Genomic DNA, 23,015 nt, shown 5'->3' on the forward strand with positions numbered 1-23,015 from the left:
AAAAAGAACATAAACATCTGGTGTTTAACTTAATTCAAAACACTCAACACAATATATTTGCTTATTTATAGAAAGTATCTTCCAATACTATTTAGTTTGTGTTCCACTTTCAAATGGCAAGCAATTACTTACTCTAGATATAGTATTTACCTACAGTATATCCCTTTAATTTAATTTATTCACTTTAGTTACCACCCAACTCCACACTGAGCAGGGTAGAGAATTAGAATGGTTGGTGAGTCTGGCAAACAGACTCTACAACACACATCCCCAAACAAAACCTGCAGAAAGTCCCACCCACGTTAACCCATAGTCTGAGAGAATGCCAGATTTTTAAGACTTTCTTGAATGCCATCAAGGTAGGGACCACAAGAGTATCAGGGAGGACCATATCAGACAACAGGCACTAAGGCAGAGAAGGCATGCTGCTTGGGTGCTAGTAGATGACTGTTTTAATAGGATTCAGAGAGCACTGACCTATTGGCTTGTACTGGATAGGCAAGAAGCATGGAGATAGATGGTCCCTCTGATAATCAAGTACTATGCCATAAAGGGTTTGGTGAGTAGATAACCAGGATCTTGAATTGTACCTGGAAGCATACTGAGCATACTGCTCAGAGTCACTCTGTACTGTGAGATGAATAGCAAATTTAATAATCACACAGATTGATTACAAGCAACAGCCTGACAAAGTAACAACAATGGTGGATTGGAAGATCCGCAAAAAATATCATTTGCCTGTAAGAAATAACTGGTGGGACCATAAAATAGAGGAAATAATAGAAAATGAAGAAGTGAAATTGCTCTGGGACTTCAAATTCAAACCTACAGGAACCCGTCACATAACACCCTAGACTTAACAATTGGTGAGAAGACAAAAAAAATCTGGATAGTGAACATGGCAGTATCTGAAGCAGCAAAATAGAAGAGAGAGAACTAGAGAAGATAACAAAATACAAAAAACTGCAAACAGAAATAGAACGATTGTGGCAAAAGAAAGTAAAGATAGTACCAGAATCCAATCTGGGTCGGTCACCAGGACCAGAGGTTTTGTCTTCCAGGCTTTCAGACTCGTGCTTGGAGCCCATCTTCGTGGAACTCCTCTCTATCAGCTAGAGAGAAGCTCCCTGAGGATGGGGGCTCCAGCATGAATCCAAAAGCTAGGAAGACAAAACCGCTTGTTCTGGTGACCGATCCATATTGGATCCTGCAACATTATCCTGGGACATGTATATTCGCCTTTGTTCGTGAAAGGTAGTACTGATAGTAATAGATGCCTTGGATGCAATCCCATAATGATTTTCCAAAACAACTGGAGCACCATCCAAATATCATTGGCACTGACAAAATCACCACTGATCAATTGCAACAGGCAGCTTTACTCGGAATAGCTTACATCCTGTGACAATACCTTTAACATCATCAAACACCCACACCTGCCTATCCCAAGCCGTTGGGAAGGACTTGATAGGAGAATAAAAATGCCCAATCAGTTTCAACATCTGGCTGTGTAATGAACCATACTTGTTAACCACAACTACAGCTTGTGAAGCAGGGGAATCCCATGGGCATACTGAAGCATTACCATCCCGGCCTGCCCTATGAACATGTATCTTTCCAAAACCATATGCCAATCTGATAACTGTAACAGTGTATTCATGTGGTCTTATTTTTTAAAAAGGACACAGCACAAACTCATGTTATACTGTAGGTATTTCTACTCAAAAACTTCTTCTTGACTGCATATCACTCCTGCATCCTCTTTGTGGGAACAATTGTGCTTTCCAATGTCTGAATGGGAACATTCCAGAAGGGTCTTCTCATGTCCTACGCACTGAACATCGTCAAGTAAAATTGAAAGTGAATGTCCCTCCCCAAACTCTGCTTTCTTGGTGGCCCGGATTACAAAAGCATAACCCAACTGGCGACAAACTACTGCAGCTGCTTTAGAAGTCCACAAATCATCACACACAGTGCCCCACTCTCCATTGATAAAAATTTCAACCCTTCCTTGGTCTCTGCCTCTTGTGCTGCCATTCATGAGTCGGACTGCACCATTCTGTGGCTGTCGGGAGACACCGGTAGGCCTATTCTTCCTTCTTCGATGTGGTCTCCTCCCAGGCCTTCCTCCTTTCCTGGGCTTTAAAGGTTTGGGTTTTGGTGCTATAGTAGTCATCTGCCATCCATTCTGATTCCTAAGCAGAGTCAAGAGTTGTTCCATCCAGTCTGGAGTTGTGCTTTGTGAAGACTCTGTAGTTACTTTACTCCTTGCTGGGACTCTGGTTGTGGCTTTTATCTTACGATCCCGCATAGGCATTTTCACTATCAGTTCTAGTAAAGAATAACGAAGAGAAGTATTTTTAACAGATCCTTCAAACCGTATTATCTGATACAAAAACTGAACTGCCGATGGCAACAGGAGAAGCAGATTAAGGATTGCTAACTTTCATAACCAGATGAAAATCAAATGAAACTGGTCAGTAACGTATTTGAGATTGAGAGGGCTGGATGGGCCAGGGCAGAGAAAACGAGTGCTTTACAGAGCAAGTCTGTCCCTATTTCTGCTGCCTTAATTATTAAAACTTGGGAGGTACTGGGCACTTGAACACAGAATTGCCCTTCCGCCCCTAACTCCATGTCAATTCTGTTTTCAATGCAGTGTGAGGGGTTTCCAAAAGTAAACTCTTTTAAGACAAAAAAAATCATGATCACAAACTGGAGTTGCCCATGGTAACAGGCTGTATAAGCCAAGCTGGCTTTAATGAAATTCTCTTTCAGTTATTGTATTCCATGTCCACTCTATCTTACAGCCAATGAGCTCACCTTCTTGAAAGCAAAATATTCACTTTTTCCCCATTAATCAGAATATTAGCTTCATTTCCTTGCATGAATCAATTGTTTAGCCCCAAATTTCCCTAATAATATGTATCTCCATTACTCACTTTCCTTTGGAGCAAATTTGATGAGCCTGCCTTTCACTTTTACTGGCAAAGGGTGAACATGGCATTTTCCAGGTGATGCTCTCCTGATGAAATTAAGAGGAAAAAACACACAGAGTATCATAAAGATAAAGAACATCAAAGAACCTACACGTAGTCACTGCCAATGGAGGAAATTCACTGCTAGAAGTACTGTGATAAGCAGTACTTGTTGCAGATTCAATAAAAGGTTGGCAGTTTAACTATGATGAGAAAGACTCAAACTCAGTAAATAAGGCCAACATTTTCTTCACATCAGCATTTACATGTTTATGAGCAAAAATGTTCCAAGTCTTACCGTGATGTGTCAACTATTTTGTAAATGACTCCATTCGGAGCAGTGGCACTTGGTATTCTAGTTGACATGAAATAAAGTTCCCCTTTAGGAAATAACAACAAAAAAGAAACAAATTGTTTATATGTATTTTTTTGGGCCTACCAGGCAAAGAAAGTAATCTGACATCACAAAAACCTGTCAGAAACTAATCTTTAAGACAATGCATAGAGATTTCTGACACATTACTCAAAACTTTCAATTAAAATTAGGCAGATGCATGCCTGGACTCCGAATACACTGAGGTATCTGGTGAAGTTCATGGAAGGGAATCCACCAAGAAATCCCAGAGCTATGGACTAAACTGAAGAGTTCAAAGGGGGCAATGTTATATCATTTCTCTTTTGCTGACCAAAAGAATTGCATGATTATATACAAGAATTAGTCCCAGTTCAAGAGAACCTTTACTAATCTCTATTGCTTTTGATATGATCATACCAATAGACTTTCCTCAGCCACTAAATCATCTGTCTCACAAGAATAATACAGACCTATTCCATATCACTTATCCCATGTTTCCCTGAAAATAAGACCCAGTCTTATTGTTTTTTGCCTCCAAATGAGGCACCAGGTCTTATTTTCGGGGGGTGTCACTCACCTCGTGGTGGTAGCACCAAAAGCGCCAGCCAGCCAGCCCACTTCTTCTGCAGTCGAAGGAGCAGCTTCATTCTGGAGCTGAGAATGAAGCTCCGGCCTGCATTTCACCGTCAGATGCCTTCTGGAAAGGCCTCTGCAGCCGAGAACTGAATTACAGATTGAATCCTTAGTTTGGTTCTCAGCTGCAGAGGCCTTTCGGAAAGGCTCTGATTGCAAAATGCAGGCTGGGGGACGCCACAGAAGAAGTGGGCCAGCGAGGAGATGCAGGTGTCGATTCATGGGAGCCTGGTAAGTAGGTATGGGGTGCGTGGGGCAGCTCCACCCCCAGCTTAATTTTTAGACATCCACCTCACCCCCAAACTAGGGCTTATTTTTGGGGTAGGGCTTATATTAGGTCCACCCCAAAAAATAAAGCTGGGGCTTATTTTCGGGAGGTAGGTCTTACTTTCAGGGAAACATGGTAACTTCAAACTATACACCAAATTTCTCTAATTTTATGCGGTCAGGATGGATAACTCCATCCTGCCCAGCCAGGTTTTAGCATGCTGAATGGAAATTATAGGCAATGAAAAAGCATCTAGAAGCTGAGTGGCTGGGGCGAACTACTATCTAACAAACGTAGTCCTGCAAAAAGTCAGCCATTTAGCTGGCATGCTAATACAGTATTCACTCTTTAAATATGAAAGGAATTACATACATACAGCACACAGACACTGTGTGTGTGTGTGTGTGTGTGTGTGTGTATAGTACATATATGTGTATATATGTATACATATACATCAAACTATATTTTGGTTATACAGTCTGTCTGTCTATCTATCTATCATCTATCTATCTATCATCTATCTATCTATCTATCTATCTATCTATCTATCTATCTATCTATCTATCTATCTATCTATCTATCTATCTATCTATCTATCTTCTATTAAAAATGTCTATATTTTCACAGAAATCCAAAGGAATTACTGTAATTTGCTAGCAGGGTTTTTCTGTCTGTGACATGTTTTCAAACTTTCAAATGCTCCTATGCCCAAAAGTTGGAAATTCATGTTTCCTGTTGATCATTTGAACTTTATAATTTTATGCTTTTCCCATGCTTGAGAATATTAGCCACATTTTAAAGAATCAAGCTATTACCTGCCTCATCTTCAGCAAAAGAGATGATGTATTGATAATAGTTATTGATAAGTCCAGGAAACATACATGTTTGGCCTTTTCCCATGCATATTTCATTGTACTGCCATTCCCCAGTTTTGTGATTCTCTTTCAAAGACATGAGACGTCTGAAAGATGAAAAGGGAAAAAAAACGTAGTGATTTGTATGAAATAAACCAAGGAGAACAGCTTTTAATTATCCTATTCCTTGATTTACTATCTTGTCTACTGTTTTCTGCACAGCTCCTTAGCAACTATGTCTGTGTGTGTCTGCAACCTGAGACAGAAAATTTGCAACCTTTACAGCCTGTTTCCAATAAGCAAAGCCAATGGAGAACCTGGCAAGAAGTCACAAGTTGCAGCCATGTGACATTGTGCTTAATGACCTGTAGTGATTTGCTTCATGACTGCAGCTGAAAATGACATCGTAAGTTAGTGTGGTCACAAGATGTTCCACTTTACATCCACATCACTTAGTGACAGAGTTGCCAGTCCCAATTGTAATTGGTAAGTGAGGACCACCTGGTTCAGGTATAATTGTTTCTTTAAAGTTAACCACATATGAGACATTGAACTATATAAATTATAAAGGTCAACTAGATTTGGAATTTAATTATTAAATACTGCAAACATATCAAAATATTGAGAGCTGTATGTTTAACATTTATGACAGTAGCAATAGCATATAATCCTTCTTAAAATGAATATCCAGTTTCTGAACAGTGGCATTTTACTATGAGGTATTCAGTGGTACACTTTTAATAGTGGTTCACTAATAGTTCATCCAATTTTTAATGTTTATACACATGTACATTCATATAGCAGAAACATAACACGATGGACATATCAATTGCAGTAGAGTAGCAATGGATGGCATATTGCTAAATGTTAGGAGGGTTACCAGCAAAGAGTAAAGCTGCCTTAAACACTGTAACTAACACAGGATGTCATCTAATTCATCATTTATCTAATACCGGCCTACTGTCACTTACCCACTCATAAAATCTCCAAATATGTAGAGCCCATTCAAGTTTGGAGACTCACAACCTCTATAGACATAACCTCCTGTAACTGATTTCCCCATTTTGTGGGGATAAGCATATATTGGAAGGACATCATCTGCAGAAGGGGAAAAGGTAGAATTATACATATAGCATGCAAAATAACCATTTTTATAATCAAGTATAAACTTTTCATAGATATAAGCTATAAAAGAGAACAAAATAATATGAAAATATTTCCCCCATACATTATTTACTTCAATTACTGAAACCCCATAATTACCTAAAGAGGAATTGGTGCAAAGTTTTTTGTCATAACAGCTGAATCCTTCTCTTGCTCTCCAGCCATAATTTCTCCCTTTCTCCACAATGTCAATTTCTTCAAATTTATTCTGTCCTACATCACCACAGAAAAGCCTCCCTTTCCCTTCCTTTGTAATGGGATCACCCCTATCAAAAGAACAGCGCCACATATTCCTTGCCCCATAAGCATAGACTTCAGGTCGGGCTTTTGATTCATTGACAAAGGGATTGTCAGGAGGGATTTGATAAAGAGGTCCAACATCATTGTTTTCCACGCTGATTCTGAGTACTTTGCCTAGCAGTGTTGACCTGTTGAACGCAAATAAAGAATTTGTAACAGTACTTTTTAAAATGGAACTTCTCTTACAAGAAAGAAAGGGTTGCATTCATTTATACAAAACATTTAGATTCTTCCTATCCTTCACTACATATTGACAAAAACTTTTCCCATTCTTGTACAATGTTTTCAGAAGAAATACAATTAAAAAAAGTTTGGGATGAAGGGGTTCTTAGAGTTTAGTTGCATTATTTGGGTTGCATTTTCAATCTCTAGATAAATCAGGGATTGGCATTTTTAGTAAGCAAGGGGCACGCTTCACATTTATTGAAGCAGCAGCTTTGCAAACTACAGTGTCTGGTATTTCATCTGAGGCAGAAATGAGCCACAGGGAATAAATTCTTCCAACAGAAATTAGCATTAGTAAAACTATTCTTTATTTTCTAAGAGATGGAAGTTTAAATTGAATGACGCTTACTTCTCAGCACCTCCTTGCAATCATGCAATAAGGGCAAAGAAAAACTACAAAACTACCTTAGTGACAAACATTTTGCCCTTTCTGCTATTTTTCTTCCTCATAAAAGATCTGAAATTCTATCTCCTTCATTAAATATTGAGCGAAGGTGAAGAGGAAGAGAAAAACATTTCAGAACTAAGGCAAGAGCACATTTTTTGTGTACATGTGTTCCTTTGACTCCAGGTGAGAGCCTGGACTAATCCCTTCAGTTTTCTTGGCAAGGGTTTTCAGAAGTAGTTTGCCATTGCCTCCTTCCTAGGGCTGAGAGAAAGTGACTGGCTCAAAGTCATCCAACTGGGTGTGTGAAAGACTGAATTGGTACCTAAGAGCTAAAAAATATTGTTGGTCATTAACTGAATTATCCAAGTAGTAGCAAAGCAAATTCAGTTCTGAGTATTAGCAAATTCAATATTTGGATTTTTAATATAACATACCTTAGGCACAATATGTTCTGAGCTTCTTTTGTGAAGCCTACAGGGCATAATCTATTTATGTGCTCATAAATCTGCTTCCATCTTTCCACACTGAAATAACTCACTAGTCATTTCTTGATAAATTTCTAAGCCACTTGGAAAATCTCAGCTTTAAAGATCATTAAAAATGTAGTAATAATATTGTTACTAGCATCTAAGTCTAAGTATTAGCTTCTATGTCTGGTATTTGGAACTAAACCTTTTGGGAGAATGTGTGAGATCATTAGTTCAACTGTTGTTGCAATTGCCAATACTTGCAAAATAAAATTGAATCATGAAATACTAGAAATTGTGACATGAAGGACACAGATGCACAGCTTTAATCAAAACAAAATTATTTGAATATAATTTATTTTAAATTAACCAATAAATTTTAGTTTTAAGTTAATTCCTATTAAAAATTATAGGACTTAGATGCACCCAACCTATTCTTGTCATCATGGAGCATATGAGGTCACTAAGAGCCAACACTGACTTGATAGGATATAATAACCAACTGTATTTAATATTTTATTGTGATGTATATTTAGGGGTGTGGGTCTATACATATGTTGTTTATAGTATGTTTTAGGTGTGTGTCACGTATGTGTTTCACTTTGACAGCGGGCAACTAAATTTCATTTTTGATGTGTGCCATTGTCCCCACAGTAAAAAATGACAATAAAGATTATCTTATCTAAAAAAAATTCAATAAAAATTATCTTATCCCCTTGATATAACCTTATATTTTTATTGCAATATATACCAAGTTTCAATCTAAGAAAGCAATAAAATATATGCCATCACTGAGTCTAGTTTCAAATCAATAAACAGAAACAATACAATTTATTTGTTCCCTCTTTTCCTAAGTTTATGAATTTAAGATCCTACTTGTTTTGAGCATTCCCATATGTCCCAAAAGGATCACCAGCCATTCCTCCATCTCCTGTGAAGATATAAAGATAACTATCATCTCCAAAGAGTAGTTCTCCTCCATTGTGATTGGAAGCTGGCTCTTCTATCTCCAGAATTATCCTAGGAGTGTAAAAGAAGAAAGCACAAATCTTATACAAACAATATAGTGAAACTACAACAAAACCAGGTTTTCAAAACTGCCTGTCTGAATTTAACCTAATTCAAGTATACCCATATTGTACATTCTTACTTTGAGCTTGGTGTAAACCAATCCAGTATTGGCTTTTGTTTTATTTTACTAGAGACATAAACCAGAACACCTTTCAAATTCTTGCAAAAATAAAATAGGTGTAATAAGTTTTCTGAAATGGCTATTTTGTTAAACATATTTATTTGGCTTATGTGTGGCCACCAAATTATAAAGATTTAAAGTGGCTTCACATTAAAAACAATCAGAATGAAGAGGGCATAAAAATTAATAATAAGGGGAAGTTCATTAAAAAAACACTTCAGCACAATCAATAACGCATGTCAGGATAAACTTTGCCTGGTGGCCTGCTCTTCAAATGCCTTTCAAAAGCAGAAAATGGAAGAGTCCAAACAGACTCTGGGGAAGATATGTAATTTTCACTAAAAAGATTTATAAACAGTGGTGGGACATGCTATATATTCCACACATACCAGATTATATTTTGCTCTCAGGGAACAATGAAACACTTCAGATTTTATGCTAAATATATATCTACCTACTGATTCTCAGTGGTATCAGTGTTACTTACTTCTGAAAAGATAGGATTGCACTTAATTTTAATGCCTGCTCTCTCCCCCCACCCCCACCCCAGTTTAAGCATGCCCTAAGAATATATGCTCAATGCTAGAAACATGAGTATAAACTGCACAGCATCTATTCTATGCAGTCATCTATTTGCCATGTGGGTATACAGATAACATGGATTGAAATGTTCTATTAAAGTATACTGTCCAGTCCTGGATTAGTCACTTGGAAGCTTTGCAAATGACAGCTTTCCTATTTTTAAAAAAATAAGAAAACAAGTTGAAAGCTGTCCATATAGCTAAACTTTGGGCAGTACATTGGCTGATGGGTCTTCCAACAAACAAAAATACTGGATTGTTCCAGGTTATGTAAAGAGTGTAATCTCCCATCAGCAATGGTTAAAATGAAAATGATCCAAATAAAATTGTTCCACTTCTTTCAGACAGTTAGTATAGTTAGAATACTCAAGTTCATAATACATTTCTTATTCCCAAGGAATAGTTAACTGGACCAGAGCAACACTGGGAAAATTTATGGAAGTCAATACAGTAACACTTTTGGGGGAACTTCAAAGGGTAATATAATAATTCAATCTGGAGTAGTGCTTCACTTATTGTTCCATCTCAGCGTTTTTTGAACCCGTGCCATTTTATAATGAGTCAGATAACTGGTCTATCTAATTCACTATTATCTATTTTGACTAGCAGAATTCACAATGGTTCAGACAAACAATTTGTAATATCAGCATAGGAAATATTTACTAGATTCTTTTGTGTCTTTCACTTCTTTGTGAAATGGAGCATTTTACTCATTCAACACTTGTTGCCTCTGGCACAAATAATCTGGGTATGTTTTCCATAAGCACGTGACTTCCAGAAAGCTGGACCTCATTTCCCTTAAGCACCCATTTTAAGTCAATAGATTGGAAAGGAAAATAGCTCCCAATTCTGAAGCCATGTTAACCAAACTACATATTGTAATAAAGTTACTTGTGGAAATCCTCTGGATTACTAGCAAATGTGATTCAGTGAGGAAAGAATCTTTAGTGACTCTAGTAAGAAGCAAATAAATACAATTTTCATGAGGGATTTTTTTACATTTTCCAATATTTATCTTATTGCCCATTTATCTTATTGTGATGATAGCTGGCTAATAATTATTCTTCAATAAACGATATTATTATATGCTACTCAGATTAGAGGTAAGATGAATTCAAAAAGTATCTAAGAAACATATGGACTTAAATAATATGAAGTGTATTTAGTATTTACACTTGAGATGTAGCACATATAATGTCTTCTTTTAAAATGCCCTCATAATAAGAACACCTTGGTATACATATGCATTAGACTGCAAGCAACTAAAACATGCAGATATTAAATTTAGGCACTATTGCCAATCCTTAGAAGTACTGTTCCTATTTGCCATTAAATGTCTTAAATACATTGGACATGTAAAGGGGCATACCTTTCAGAACCATGATCCACGGAATTCATGTCACCAGGAGAAATTCTGAACTCACTGATTCGGATTCTCTCTTCATACTGAACTTCAACTGAATAGTAGACATACACCTTACCATTAAATTTGAATTTAGGATGGAAGACAATACCGAGGAATCCTCTCTCATCCCCTTCCCAAGGTGAGGTAAGTACAGCTTCGCTGATGTTCAAAAATGGTTTTTCAAGCCGTGACAGATCGGGAAGGTAGGTCCAGACTAAACCAATTTGTTCTGCAATGAAGAATCTGTGAGTTCCATCGTTTGCATGTACCATAGCAACAGGATTCCTAAGCCCATTAGCAATTTCAACTAAGCACAACTGCAGACACCCTTCTGAATCAGCAGTCACTAATCCAAGGTTTTGATTAAGACGCTGATTAGTTAAGAGGTGAGGAAAACAGTAGTCTGTGTCATCTAAGGACAAATAACGACAAAATTTAACCCTGTTATTTTCCAGGGCCAGTAAATCTTTATCAGGAGTGAAGTAATGGAACATTGACCTACAGTCTTGCCACACTTGTATGCAGTAATCTTGGCAAAGTCCAGGAACAGTTCTCTCTGGAGTAGAAGGGTCTTCAGCATCATACAAATGAGCAGCATACGGAGAACACTCCTAAAAATAAAAGAGGATCTCACATCAGTGGTTTTGGCTCCCCCATATGCTTCAGTATCAGAGCAGCCTTGTTTTAGACAAAATAGGTGAATGGAAGGTGCTTCTCAATACAGACCTGAACCTGCACTAGGAAAATGGGAAATATTCATTCAACAGTACAGTATTGAAATAAAATGATCTGACTCTGGCTATTAAGCGTAAGTATTGTATGTGGGCCCATAATATAATCAACCACATTTGTTCCTTTGGAGCCTCAGAAAGGTAGTTGCCCATTTAAGTCTCCCCTAGCACAGCCATTTAGTAAGATTAAATCTAGTTTATCTATAAGTTGGGCCAATCAGAAGTCTGCCATATTACAGTATGTAGATAACTGAGCCTGCAAAGGGCAGCATAGCCATTACTTAAATCTTGGAAGATTTAACAATGCAAGAGAATTAAAACATATAAAATGATAGCACTGTACAGACAATAAGTATTTTATAATAGTTTAGAAAGTTGCAGAATAAATATCAAAAAGACCTATGAAAAAGGGTGTGAAGGACTAAAAAAGAAATCATAAACTGTTTTGTGATTTCTACTATTTCCAGGTCACTGCAAAAATAGTTCATGCCCAGAATAGCCTGCATCTTAAATTTTCTCTCTCTATCTGCAAATACAAAATAGTTACTTGGTTTTTTCACTGCACTTTTTTACAGTTAGATTTGAATGTTGATATTCAGAATGAAAGTCTATTAGCCATCTGTTGTTCTCTTGTTCGTGGACAACTCTGCAAGTAATGTTGGAATGGTTATTGCATAATGTATTGTCATAAATTTTTCCTGTAAATACAAGACAATGTCCATTTCCAATACCAAGAAATAAATCTCTCTTATCCAGTTAATGGTTAAGGTGCTGGCCTAGGAACCAGGGGACCATGAATTCCAGTCCAGCCTTTATGAAAAACTGCCTGGATGACTTTGGGCTATTTACTTTCTCTTGGCCCAATCCTCCTCACAGGGTAGTTGTTTGAGGAAAATAGGAGGAATGAGTACTATAATAATAAAGATGGGATAAAAATCAAATAAATAAATAGGGATCTCGTACAAGAAGTGTTGCTTAAAAAAGCAAAACAGCTGTAGAGTATTTGCTCAAACACTGCAGCATATATCTTAAGGATAGGCGTTGTTATGGTTCATCAAATCCAAATTTACTCTGGGCAACTCCAGAGTCTCTGCAGTTTTGTTGGCAACATCTTTTGGAAATAGCTTGCTTGTACTTTCTTCCTAGAGCTGAGAGTGACTGGCCCTGCCCAAGTGTAAGTCTAAGGCAGGATTAGAATTCACGGTGTCTCAGTTTCTAGCCCAATGTCTTTAACCACCTCACCAAATTGAATCTCTAAAACAAAACTAGTAAACACCACTGTTATTTTCCCATTATGCATTCAGCCAGTATAAGCTAAATATGGTTCAGAGAAAAACCTGGTGTCTTGAATAAAAGTATCCAATCATATAAAAAACACTTAATATCTCTTAATAAATAAATATGTGGGGAAAACAGCTAGAAATCACCATGCTAAAATATCATACCATATTGCAAATATACTTAGCATTTACCATGTGATACATATGAGATGTGATACAAATGAGATCTGATTCATATGACATCTACATGAACAAAATATGAAATACTGCAAAGCTCTATGCATTGTACAAATTTGCATCTATTTGTCTGTTTTCTATAGTTTAGTTACTCCTGTATTTCTGAGAAGCAATAAAATGCTGCATAGCCCCTAGGACTCTGTCCCTTGATATTGGAAATATAACTGATCTTTTCATTACACATTGGTAACAAATCACACTACTATATGTGGGCTGCAAAGGACCACACAACCAGTAGATGGCAGCTTAATGATACATGAAACTAATTTTTTGCTTAGCACCTAGTGGTAGTTCACATTTTTGCAGCTCAGATATGGCAGCTCTAATTTGCGAAGAGAAAATAACAAATCTTGTCCCCACAAAAAAAAGAACTAGAAAGACATAAAAATGGAAGAGGAGAATTTGGGTTTTTGATTTGCAGACAATACTGAATGCCATTTTTGTATTTTTATGTTACAAATTAAAAAAACCTTGACATTCACTATTAAAATTCAAATGCTTCTTCTCGTCATCTTTTTAGTCATACTATTGGATGAAGTAAGTATACAGCTGGGCTAGTTGAGGACAAGATGCAAGAAAGAATCCAGCACAACATCTGATTTCACTTAAAACTGTAAAGAGTTTCATTGACCCAAAACCTCACTGGCACTAGGACCAGGAAAAGTTTTTTATTCACAAAATTTTAGGTTGATTAGTAAGATGAAAGTTAAACAACTATGATTGTACAATATTCCATTTTTTCTTACCCTTAAGAAATGAGTGAAAGCAGCTGGAATAGAAGAATTTGCGTTGTTAAAGGGTGACTTGTTTATCTATTATGTATACTTGGCACATCTCATATACACCTTATAAAATTGCTATAATTTCCTCTTAGTGGAAAACTACTGCTTTCAGTTCTCCTTTACAAATGCATTCGAAGCAAACTATAACTTTCATTGCTGCTACCAACATTTTAACTATAGTGGCCCATGGTACAGACCAATTGAGCTTAGGTGATCTTCATCAGGATATTTGGGAGGGTTATCTCCTTAAGTTGTTTTCACTTTTAAAGACTTTGTACTACAGTATTTCAAATTTTAATGCTTCCTAAAGCTCAGCATTTCCTGATTTGTTGCTGTTTTGTCCCCTCCCAACTTAAAGACAGAAACAGAGGGAATGATATTGACCTAGTTTATAAAGTGGTGCTTGAACATTTGTGAACCGTTTTGAATTTTCAATATTTCTGGATAGATATGATCTGAAACATGATCTTTTTCCCACACAAGTTCTAAAGTTAAAGAGAACACGGTTAAATAAATGAATAAAAAATATTATACTTGTTCATATTTAATTATTGAGCAAAATTCTTCAAAGCTAGATATTTGCTCTGTACAGGCAGGTCTGAACGAATGTGCTATGTGATTCATGTCAAACCATTTCTCCCTAAAAAAACATTGGAATTAATGCTGTTGTCTGAGGATACAGCCAGGAAAATATGCTATATAGTTCTAGGCCCTTTTAAATCTTGCATTTAAAAGGGATAAGGCATAACCAATCATATCATACTGCTAATATGAGACAAAGCTGACAGCATTTGAACGGAAGCAATTCTCAGTAAATTCAGAAATGTGTAGGACAATGAAACTCAAGCAAATAAATATTTATATCATTTTGTTTTGTTTAATGTTAATTTAATTTTTAATTTAATTTTTTTTTAAATTTTAATTCCATTTATATCCCGCCCTTCTCCGAAGACTCAGGGCGGCTTACAAGCTTAGCAGTAGCCTTCATTCTATGTATATGCCTGCTTGTTAGGGCTTTCACACACACCCCAAGCGGCATTATTACAAAGTCAGCTTATTGCCCCCAACAATCTGGGTCCTCATTTTACCTACCTCGGAAGGATGGAAGGCTGAGTCGACCTTGAGCCTGGTTGGAAGATGATCTTGCTGAACAGTGAAAAGGCACAAGGTGGAGGCAAAGTGAACCACCAGATATATCCGTAGCAGTCTTATAGAAATAGGAAGCACACAGCACATTCATTCAGACCTGTCCAGTACACCTGGTGCTGGAGGAAAGCTCATGTCTTAAGAACAGATAAAATAATTTTACTAATCTATGGCATAGATAAGAGGCATCTGCAAGCCCTTGGTCCAGAAACTCTTACAAACAACTTTTACACATATTATATGGAAGACACTAGTATTAGCATCTGGGATGAACAGAATATCAGTCTTCAATGTGTATTGTGGAAATCAAGTGGTGCAAGCACATATCAGGTAGTAAATTATTTATTTCACCCACCTAAAGGTAAATTTTTTTGGACAAAGAATTTATCAGTGACTACTACCGTAGTCATCATAAGCAGCTATACAAAAATCTCCAAATTGCTGAAAGGTAAAAGGAAAGAAAGAATGCTGTGTTATGCCAGGGTAACTACCACAGTGCCCAAAAGTATCATGGTGTTCTTGGATATCCATTTTGATTCTTAACAGATCCCCTTCCCATTTAACTTTTTAAAGCCTTCTTTTAATAAAAAATAGGAAGCTGGCAGAAAAAAAGAGGAACTACAGAACAGAAAATAGTGAAGTGATGAACTGGTATTGCATAATATCTTGCCTAAATAGGGAGAAGGGGTTGCACTACCTGCTTAACTACATTAAAATGAAGGACACCCTAGTGGTGTTCCTTTAACAGCAGCAGAGAGTCTAGGACAGGGGTAGGCAACCTTGGCTCTTTTATGACTCGTGGACTTCAACTCCCAGAATTTCTGAGCCACCTGGCTCAGGAAATCTGGGAGTTTATTTTATTTTTATTTATTTTAATTCCATTTATATCCCGCCCTTCTCCGAAGACTCAGGGCGGCTTACAAGCTTAGCAGTAGCCTTCATTCTATGTATATGCCTGCTTATTAGGGCTTTCACACACACACCCCAAGCGGCATTATTACAAAGTCAGCTTAATTGCCCCCAACAATCTGGGTCCTCATTTTACCTACCTCGGAAGGATGGAAGGCTGAGTCAACCTTGAGCCTGGTGGGATGCGAACCTGCACTAATGCAGGCAGCTGGTGTTACTTAAGGAGGCATTAGCCCACTGCTCCACCAAGGAGCAAGTCACCAAGGAGTCACCAAGCAAGTCACCAAGGAGCAAGTCACCAAGGAGCAAGTCACCAAGCAAGTCACCAAGGAGCAAGACACCAAGGAGCAAGTCCACAAGTCATAAAAGAGCCAAGGTTGCCTACCCCTGGTCTAGGACATTATCTGTCTTACATAAGGTGACCTCATTTATCTATTTAGTCTTATATTCTGATTGACAGCAAAGGTCTTATTCACACTTCCTATTTCAAGCAAATGCTTTCAAGATAGCGTGCAGGACAACTCTCACTCTTTTTTGCTAGTGAAGAAACCTGGCAGTTAAAGTCCAACAAATCCCAAGGGCAGCAGACTGAGGATGACAGCCCCAAAGTTTCAACGATGACCGACACTGAACTTTGGAAGAGACCTTCTGCAGGCAGATAAGACCAAATTATGGTCTCTACCTACCAAGTGAAATGGACGCAGGCAATCTTGCTATTTCAGTGGAGCAGGGACAGTGCCAGCACCATCCAAACTGGCTAAGAAAAAAGAGATGGATGGATGCAGGTGGTGGTGGTGGTGGTGGTATGGTGGGAAGAGGAGATCTGGCCCGCGCCCGGCCCCCTTCCCCCCTCACCTGGCACAGGAGGTTCTGCAGGTGGCTGGCGCAATTGGTGTAGGTGGCCTGGTCAAAATGCTCGCTGATGCGATAGTAACGTTCCAACAGGGCAGCATCACGCCCGGCATCGCAGCAGCCAAAGTTTGAGTACTGCACGCAGAAAGCGAGCGCGCGAGGAGGCTTGAAAGGCGGCTTGAAATCCAGGCATTGTGGGTGGCTCGACGCCAGCTCTGCGAACAGGGCCAGCAAGGCTACCAGAGCCCAGGAACGGCGGCCGGGGACTCTCGTCATGCTTCCTCGGGCTAGGGTAGGCTCGGTCCAGCCGTGTAGCTGCTGAGAGCGAGAGAGCGGCACTTCCCAAGCGCCGACCTGAGCATGATCCTCTCCAGCTTAGGCTTCGGCCCGCCGCCTTCAGAAGACGCGTCGCTCCCCTCGGCACATCCCGTCGGGCCTTTTATATCTCGCAGCCTGTTTAGGGATTGTTATATGGGCGCTGGGGTGGAAGCGCCTTTTCAGAAACGGCGGGAGGGGCCCTTCGCGAAAAGGAGAGAGAGAGACGCACTCAATCTTAAGTCAAGAGAGAGCCCAGCAGATTCTCCACCGGGTGCGATTCTCCTCGCGGCCTTCTAAGTGAAGTGGTGGATTTCTCCCAGTGGACAAGCGAAGCTTAGATTCCCCTTTCCCGCCCCGCCCTCAGCTTTCAAAAGCACATCAGATCCAAAAGAGGGGAAGGAAAGTGGAGGCGCCGCCTTCCTTCAGCGCGGGGCGTGTAAATAGGCGCTGGAACAGCATCCAACAAGCTCGCTGGGCACAAGGAAGGAGGCACGTGTGGAAGCAGCAGTGCCGGGAGAAACGCGTGAATCGAGTCGTACGTTGCGCGTGTTAGAAAGAGGGTAGAAATGGAATCGGTAGATATTTGGAAAAAAAACATTCCGAAATCTGACAGGTGGGAACCTAAGCCAACGCAATTGCTTCTTCTCTACTCCCCCACCCCGTGGGTGATTCTAAGTACCTAAAAAGTGAACTAACAGAATTAACAGAGTTGCAAGGACCTTGGAGGTCTTCTAGTCCAACCCCTGCTCAAGCAGGAGACCCTACACCATTTCAGACAAATGGCTGTCCAATCTCTTCTTAAAGTCATCCAGCAAAGGGGCATGCACATCTTTTGGAGGCAAGCTGTTCTAACTTTTAGGAAATTTCTCCTTATTTCTAGGTTGGTTTTCTCCTTGATTAGTCTCCATCCATTGCTTCTTGCCTTCAAGTACTTTGGAGTGTAGGTTGACCCCCTCTTCCTTGTGACAAGCCCTCAAATATTGGAACACTGCTATCATGTCACCCCAGTCCTTCTTTTCATTAGATTACACATACCCAATTCCTATCTTTCATCGTATGTTTTAGCCTCTAATCCCTTTTTTGCTCTTTTCTGCACTCTTTCTAGAGCAGGAATGTCAAACTGCCGGCCCACAGGCCGGATGCATCATGGCAAAACCGCACCCACCCCATTGCTGGCAATGGAAAAAAAGTCATGATGTCATGACACGTCACGTGACGTTGCAAGTTTGACATCCCTGTTCTAGAGTATCAACATCTTTTTTATTTTGTGGAGACCAAAACTGGAAGTAATATTCCAAGGGTGTTCTTACCAAGGCATTATAAAATGGTACTAATACTTCACTTGATTTTGACTCTGTCCCTCTGTTAATGCAGCCTAGGACTGAATTATCTTTTTTTGGTGACTGCAGCACACTGCTGGTTCATATTTAAGTGATTATCCATAAGGACTCTTAGATCCTTCTCACAATTACTACTATTGAGCCAAATACTGCCTATTCTATACCATTGGAAGTCAGCACCCCTCCAGAGAAGGAAATATTTTGGGGGGGTATTAAAAAAGAATATTATATTTTCCCAAAGGAATAATGGAGGGGGGGAAAATCTTAGGGGAGGCAGAAACCAACCCAAGTTTCCTCAGGCAGAAACCAAGCAGGACAGCTTTTAGAAGCACGTAAAAATGCAAGTAGAAAAATAGGGACCACCACGGTGGGAAGGTAACAGTGTTTCGTGCGCCTTTGGCGTCTAGTCATGCCGGCCACATGACCACGGAGACGTCCTCGGACAAGCGCTGGCTCTTCGGCTTTGAAACGGAGATGAGCACCGGCCCCTAGAGTTGGAAACGACTAGCACGCATGTGCGGGGGAACCTTTACCTTTACCTTTATTCATAAGCAAAATGCCTTCAGCCACAGCCACAAGAAGGCTGGAGAGGATGGGATGGCAAAACAAAGATTCCAATGACAAGAACATGACTTTTAGGACATAATAGGATTAACCCACCACCATTAGAATACCAAAAGGGCAAACTCAAGCTCAGGTCAAAGTACAGGATCAGGAACAACTCCAGACACAAAACCCTCAAAAGGTATAAAAAACCCCACCCACTCCCAGCTTCATTTTGTCAGCTACCTCAGAAACATGCTGTGTCACTGAAGTTTCTGGCAACTAAATAAACAAGAATCTTCTTTCCAAACAGCCTCCATTTTATTTATTCCCAGCTTGGACTGGACATGATTTATCTTTCAACAATACCTATGCATTTGGTTTTTCTTGCCTAAGTGTAAAAGTCTGTTCAAGTCTGTTGAGAGCTTTCTGTATCTTGAGCCTATCTTCTGGAGTGTTGGCTATTCCTGCCATCTTGGTGTCATCTGCAAATTTGATAAGTTCTCCTTCTATCCCTTCATCTAAATTGTTTATGAAGACATTGAAGTATACTTGGCCTAAGACAGAACCTTGGGGTACCCCACTGCATACTTTCCTCCATATACTGTAGAGGCTGTTCCTTTAAGGACTACATGTTGAATGCAGTTGGTCAGCAAGTTACTAATCTGTCTGGTGGTGATGCTGTCCATCTTTGTGTGCATATTTGGGATTATAGAATACTCCTATATAAGTTTAAGAAATGCTGAATTGGGACTTCCGCTGGCGGCGCGGCGCTGAAGACAGCCTCCCCTGGCTGCCCGCGGCTCAGCTGTTTGTTTTTTTGCCTGAAACAGCGCCGATCAGCTGTTCGGGCGAAATTGAAGCCCCCTCCTCGGGAGAAGAGGAGGGGGTGAGGCCCCAGGTAGGGGTAGAGTTCTCCGAGGCCGCCTGAGCTTTGAGCTTGGGCGGCTGAAGGATCGAACTCCCCCGAAGCCTGGGTTGCTCCCAGCTGGCCGTCGTCTCTGCTCCGAACTTCCTGGAGCAGAGCCAGGCGTCTGCGAACCAGCCCTGCCTGATGAAAGGACTATGATTTAAAGGAGCAGGCAGAGCGGTACAAGAGGAAAAGGTGAAGAGGACTATTTTACTGTACTCTCTAACTTGTTGGACTTTTTAAACTTTAATTGAAAGTGCGTCATAATTGAGGATTAAAAGATGGCGGCTAAACCTCCCTCTAAAACTCTTCGGAGTGGAGGATCCTCGCCGGTGCAACAATCATCACTACAGGCATTGCACCCTCCTGAAGTGCTGACATCGAAGGATTTGCGAGATGCCTTGGATAAACATGCCCAGGTACTTTTGGAATCAATTAATCAATCAATTGCTGATAAATTTGCACAGATGGAGGAGAAATTGGAGAAATTTGAGGAAAGAATGGAAGAGAGGATGGAACAGAAGTACAGCGTGATGAAGGTAGACATTTTGACTTCAGTGCATAAAGTGGCGGAATGTGTGGAAGATTTAGATGAAAAAGTGGATGATTTGGCTCAAAGGAATGCTATACTAGAAGTAAAAGCACGGGAGAATGAAATTGAAAGAGGCAAGTTGGAAAGGGAGTTAAGCCATGCCCAATATTACCAGATGCAGTTTGCTGTCAGAATTAGAGGCTTAAAAGAGAATGTTAAAGAAGATTTAAAGCAGCTGATCTCTGAGGCTCTCGAAGGGGTATTGAACCAGCCAGCATCTGAAATAAGAGCAGCTATGGATAAAGTGTTTCGGGTGAATTCATGGATTGCCAGACAGAGAAAGTTGCCTAGAGATGTGGTGGTTTATTTTGCAAAAAGAGAAATTAGAGATCAAGTTATACAAGCTGCCTATGATGTTAAGGTTGTGATTGCTGAACAAGAAGTCTTGGTTTTAAAAGAAATTCCTCCAAGGATTTTAAGGGGAAGAAAGGACTATACATTTCTTGTGCAAGAGCTCAAGCAAAGAGATATAAGGTTCAGATGGGAGATTCCAGAGGGGCTGATGGTGATGTATGAAGGTAAAAGGTATAGGCTGACTACTGTGAAACAAGCACGTGATTTCTACAATAATGTCTTAAAAGCAACCTCATTAACGCTCTTGGAAGCTGGAAAGGGATCTGGAGAAGAAGAACAACAAGAGGAGGAAACAGAGGAAAATGGTGCTGGAGGAGATCAAGCTACAATCTCTTTGGATGATCCTAGAGAGCAAAGAGTGACGCGTGCTGCTTTAAAACGAGCAAAGAAAATAAAAGAACAAGATCAGCAAAAGTCTTCAGATTCTTCACATCGCATTCATAGCCAAGCTGTGGGAGGAGCACGGCCAAAAGTAACCAGTCCTATCAAAGCTGTGGTCCAAGAGCTTCTCGAGGATATACATGGCAACTAAATTTTTAACCTGGAATGTTAATGGACTAAACTCACCGCAGAAGAGGAAGAAAGTTTTTCAATATTTAAAACAATTTAAGATAGATGTTATATGCCTGCAAGAAACGCATATTAGAGTTTTGGATCAAAAGTATTTATTGAACTCGAGGCTGGGTACGCAATTTGTTGCTTCTGCAGAGAATAAGAAAAATGGAGTGGTTGTTTATGTTAAAAGTGCCTTAACAGCGGACTTAATTGAAGCAGATAAGCATGGAAGATATGTTATGATCGAGCTGTTGTTTGAAGGTAAAAAGACGCTTTTAGTTGGATTATATGCTCCAAATCAACAACAAGCTGACTTTTTTAGTTTACTTCATACAAAGCTTACCCAGTTGGATTATAAATCCTTTATTTTTATGGGGGACTGGAATGGAGTTATGGATGTACAGTTGGATAAGGCTGGAGCCTTTAAACGCATTCCAAGTCACGCTAGACTGCCTAAATCTTTTTTTGAAATGAAGGATGACCTGGAATTGCGAGATATTTGGCGTGAGAGACATTTGCGGGAGAAGGATTATACATTTTATTCTGATAGACACCAATCTTTTTCGAGGATTGATTTTATTTTGTTGACTAATGATCTTCTTTTGAGAACTAAAAAGGTGAAAATCTGCGCAAGAATTATCTCTGATCACAGTCCAGTGTGGTTGGAGATTGATAAGGAAAGAGGAGATAGACGCTCATGGCGCGTAAATGAGAATTTGTTTAGAAATCAGAGAAATGTGGAAGAATGCAAACAGCGGATGAAGGATTTTTTTGAGATGAATATGAATAAGGGTACCTCTATGGATATGGTTTGGGATGCTAGCAAGGCCTATATGAGAGGGGTGTTGATATATATGAATAATAGACATAGACGTGCAGTGGAAACTAGAAGGAAAGAACTGGAGAATGAAATAAAGGAAAAAGAAAAGGCTTTGATTTTGAACCCAGAGGAGGTGAAGATCAAGGAGGCTATTAGACTGTTACGAGGACAATTTGATAAATTAATGGCTGATCAAGTGGCGACCAATCTGCGGTTTGCTAGGCATAATACTTTTTGCAATGCTAATAAGCCAGGCAGATGGTTGGCTTATAGACTGAGGAAAAAACAAAGGGCATCTAATATAGATAAGATTGAGCATAAAGGAAGGGTTGTGTATCAACAGAATCTTATTAAGGATGCCTTTGTGGATTTTTATTCGAAATTATATACTAAAGAGGACATTAATGCAAAAGATATTGATACGTATTTGGAGAAGGCTAGCATCCCGGTTCTTACGCAAGTACAAAAAGAGGGGATTAACCAACTGATTACAGAAGAAGAAATTTTTACAGCTATTAAGGAACTGAAGGTGGATAAAGCACCAGGCACTGATGGCTTGACTGCGGCCTATTATAAAAACTTACAATTAGAGATGATAAAACCGTTAAAGGAACTGTTCCAGACAATCCAGAGGGGGGGAAAGGTGCCCCCGTCTTGGAGAACAGCTTTTATCTCTTTGATTCCGAAGGAAGACCAGGATGCTACTTTAGTTAAAAATTACAGACCGATATCGCTTTTAAATACAGATTATAAGATATTTGCTAAGGTTTTGGCTAATAGACTGATGAGGGTTCTGCAACAGGTGATTCATGGGGACCAAACGGGGTTTATTAGTG

At 39.4% G+C, this 23,015-nt stretch overlaps 1 protein-coding gene across 1 annotated transcript; it reads right to left on the reverse strand.

Annotated features, from left to right (window-relative positions):
* Positions 1-832: 832 nt before the first annotated feature.
* HHIPL1 (HHIP like 1) lies at positions 833-17,023 on the reverse strand (the record flags this gene model as incomplete). The annotated part of the gene is made up of 9 exons (XM_081334180.1): positions 833-2,331; positions 2,943-3,025; positions 3,277-3,358; positions 5,050-5,195; positions 6,060-6,186; positions 6,352-6,680; positions 8,509-8,652; positions 10,775-11,421; positions 16,751-17,023. 9 exons carry the CDS (start codon positions 17,021-17,023, stop codon positions 1,718-1,720), a joined length of 2,445 nt encoding a protein of 814 aa, XP_081190306.1. The 3' UTR covers positions 833-1,717.
* Positions 17,024-23,015: the final 5,992 nt, after the last annotated feature.

The sequence above is a fragment of the Vipera berus genome, assembly GCF_964194415.1.
Source record: "Vipera berus genome assembly, chromosome: 1".
NCBI lineage: Eukaryota > Metazoa > Chordata > Lepidosauria > Squamata > Viperidae > Vipera > Vipera berus.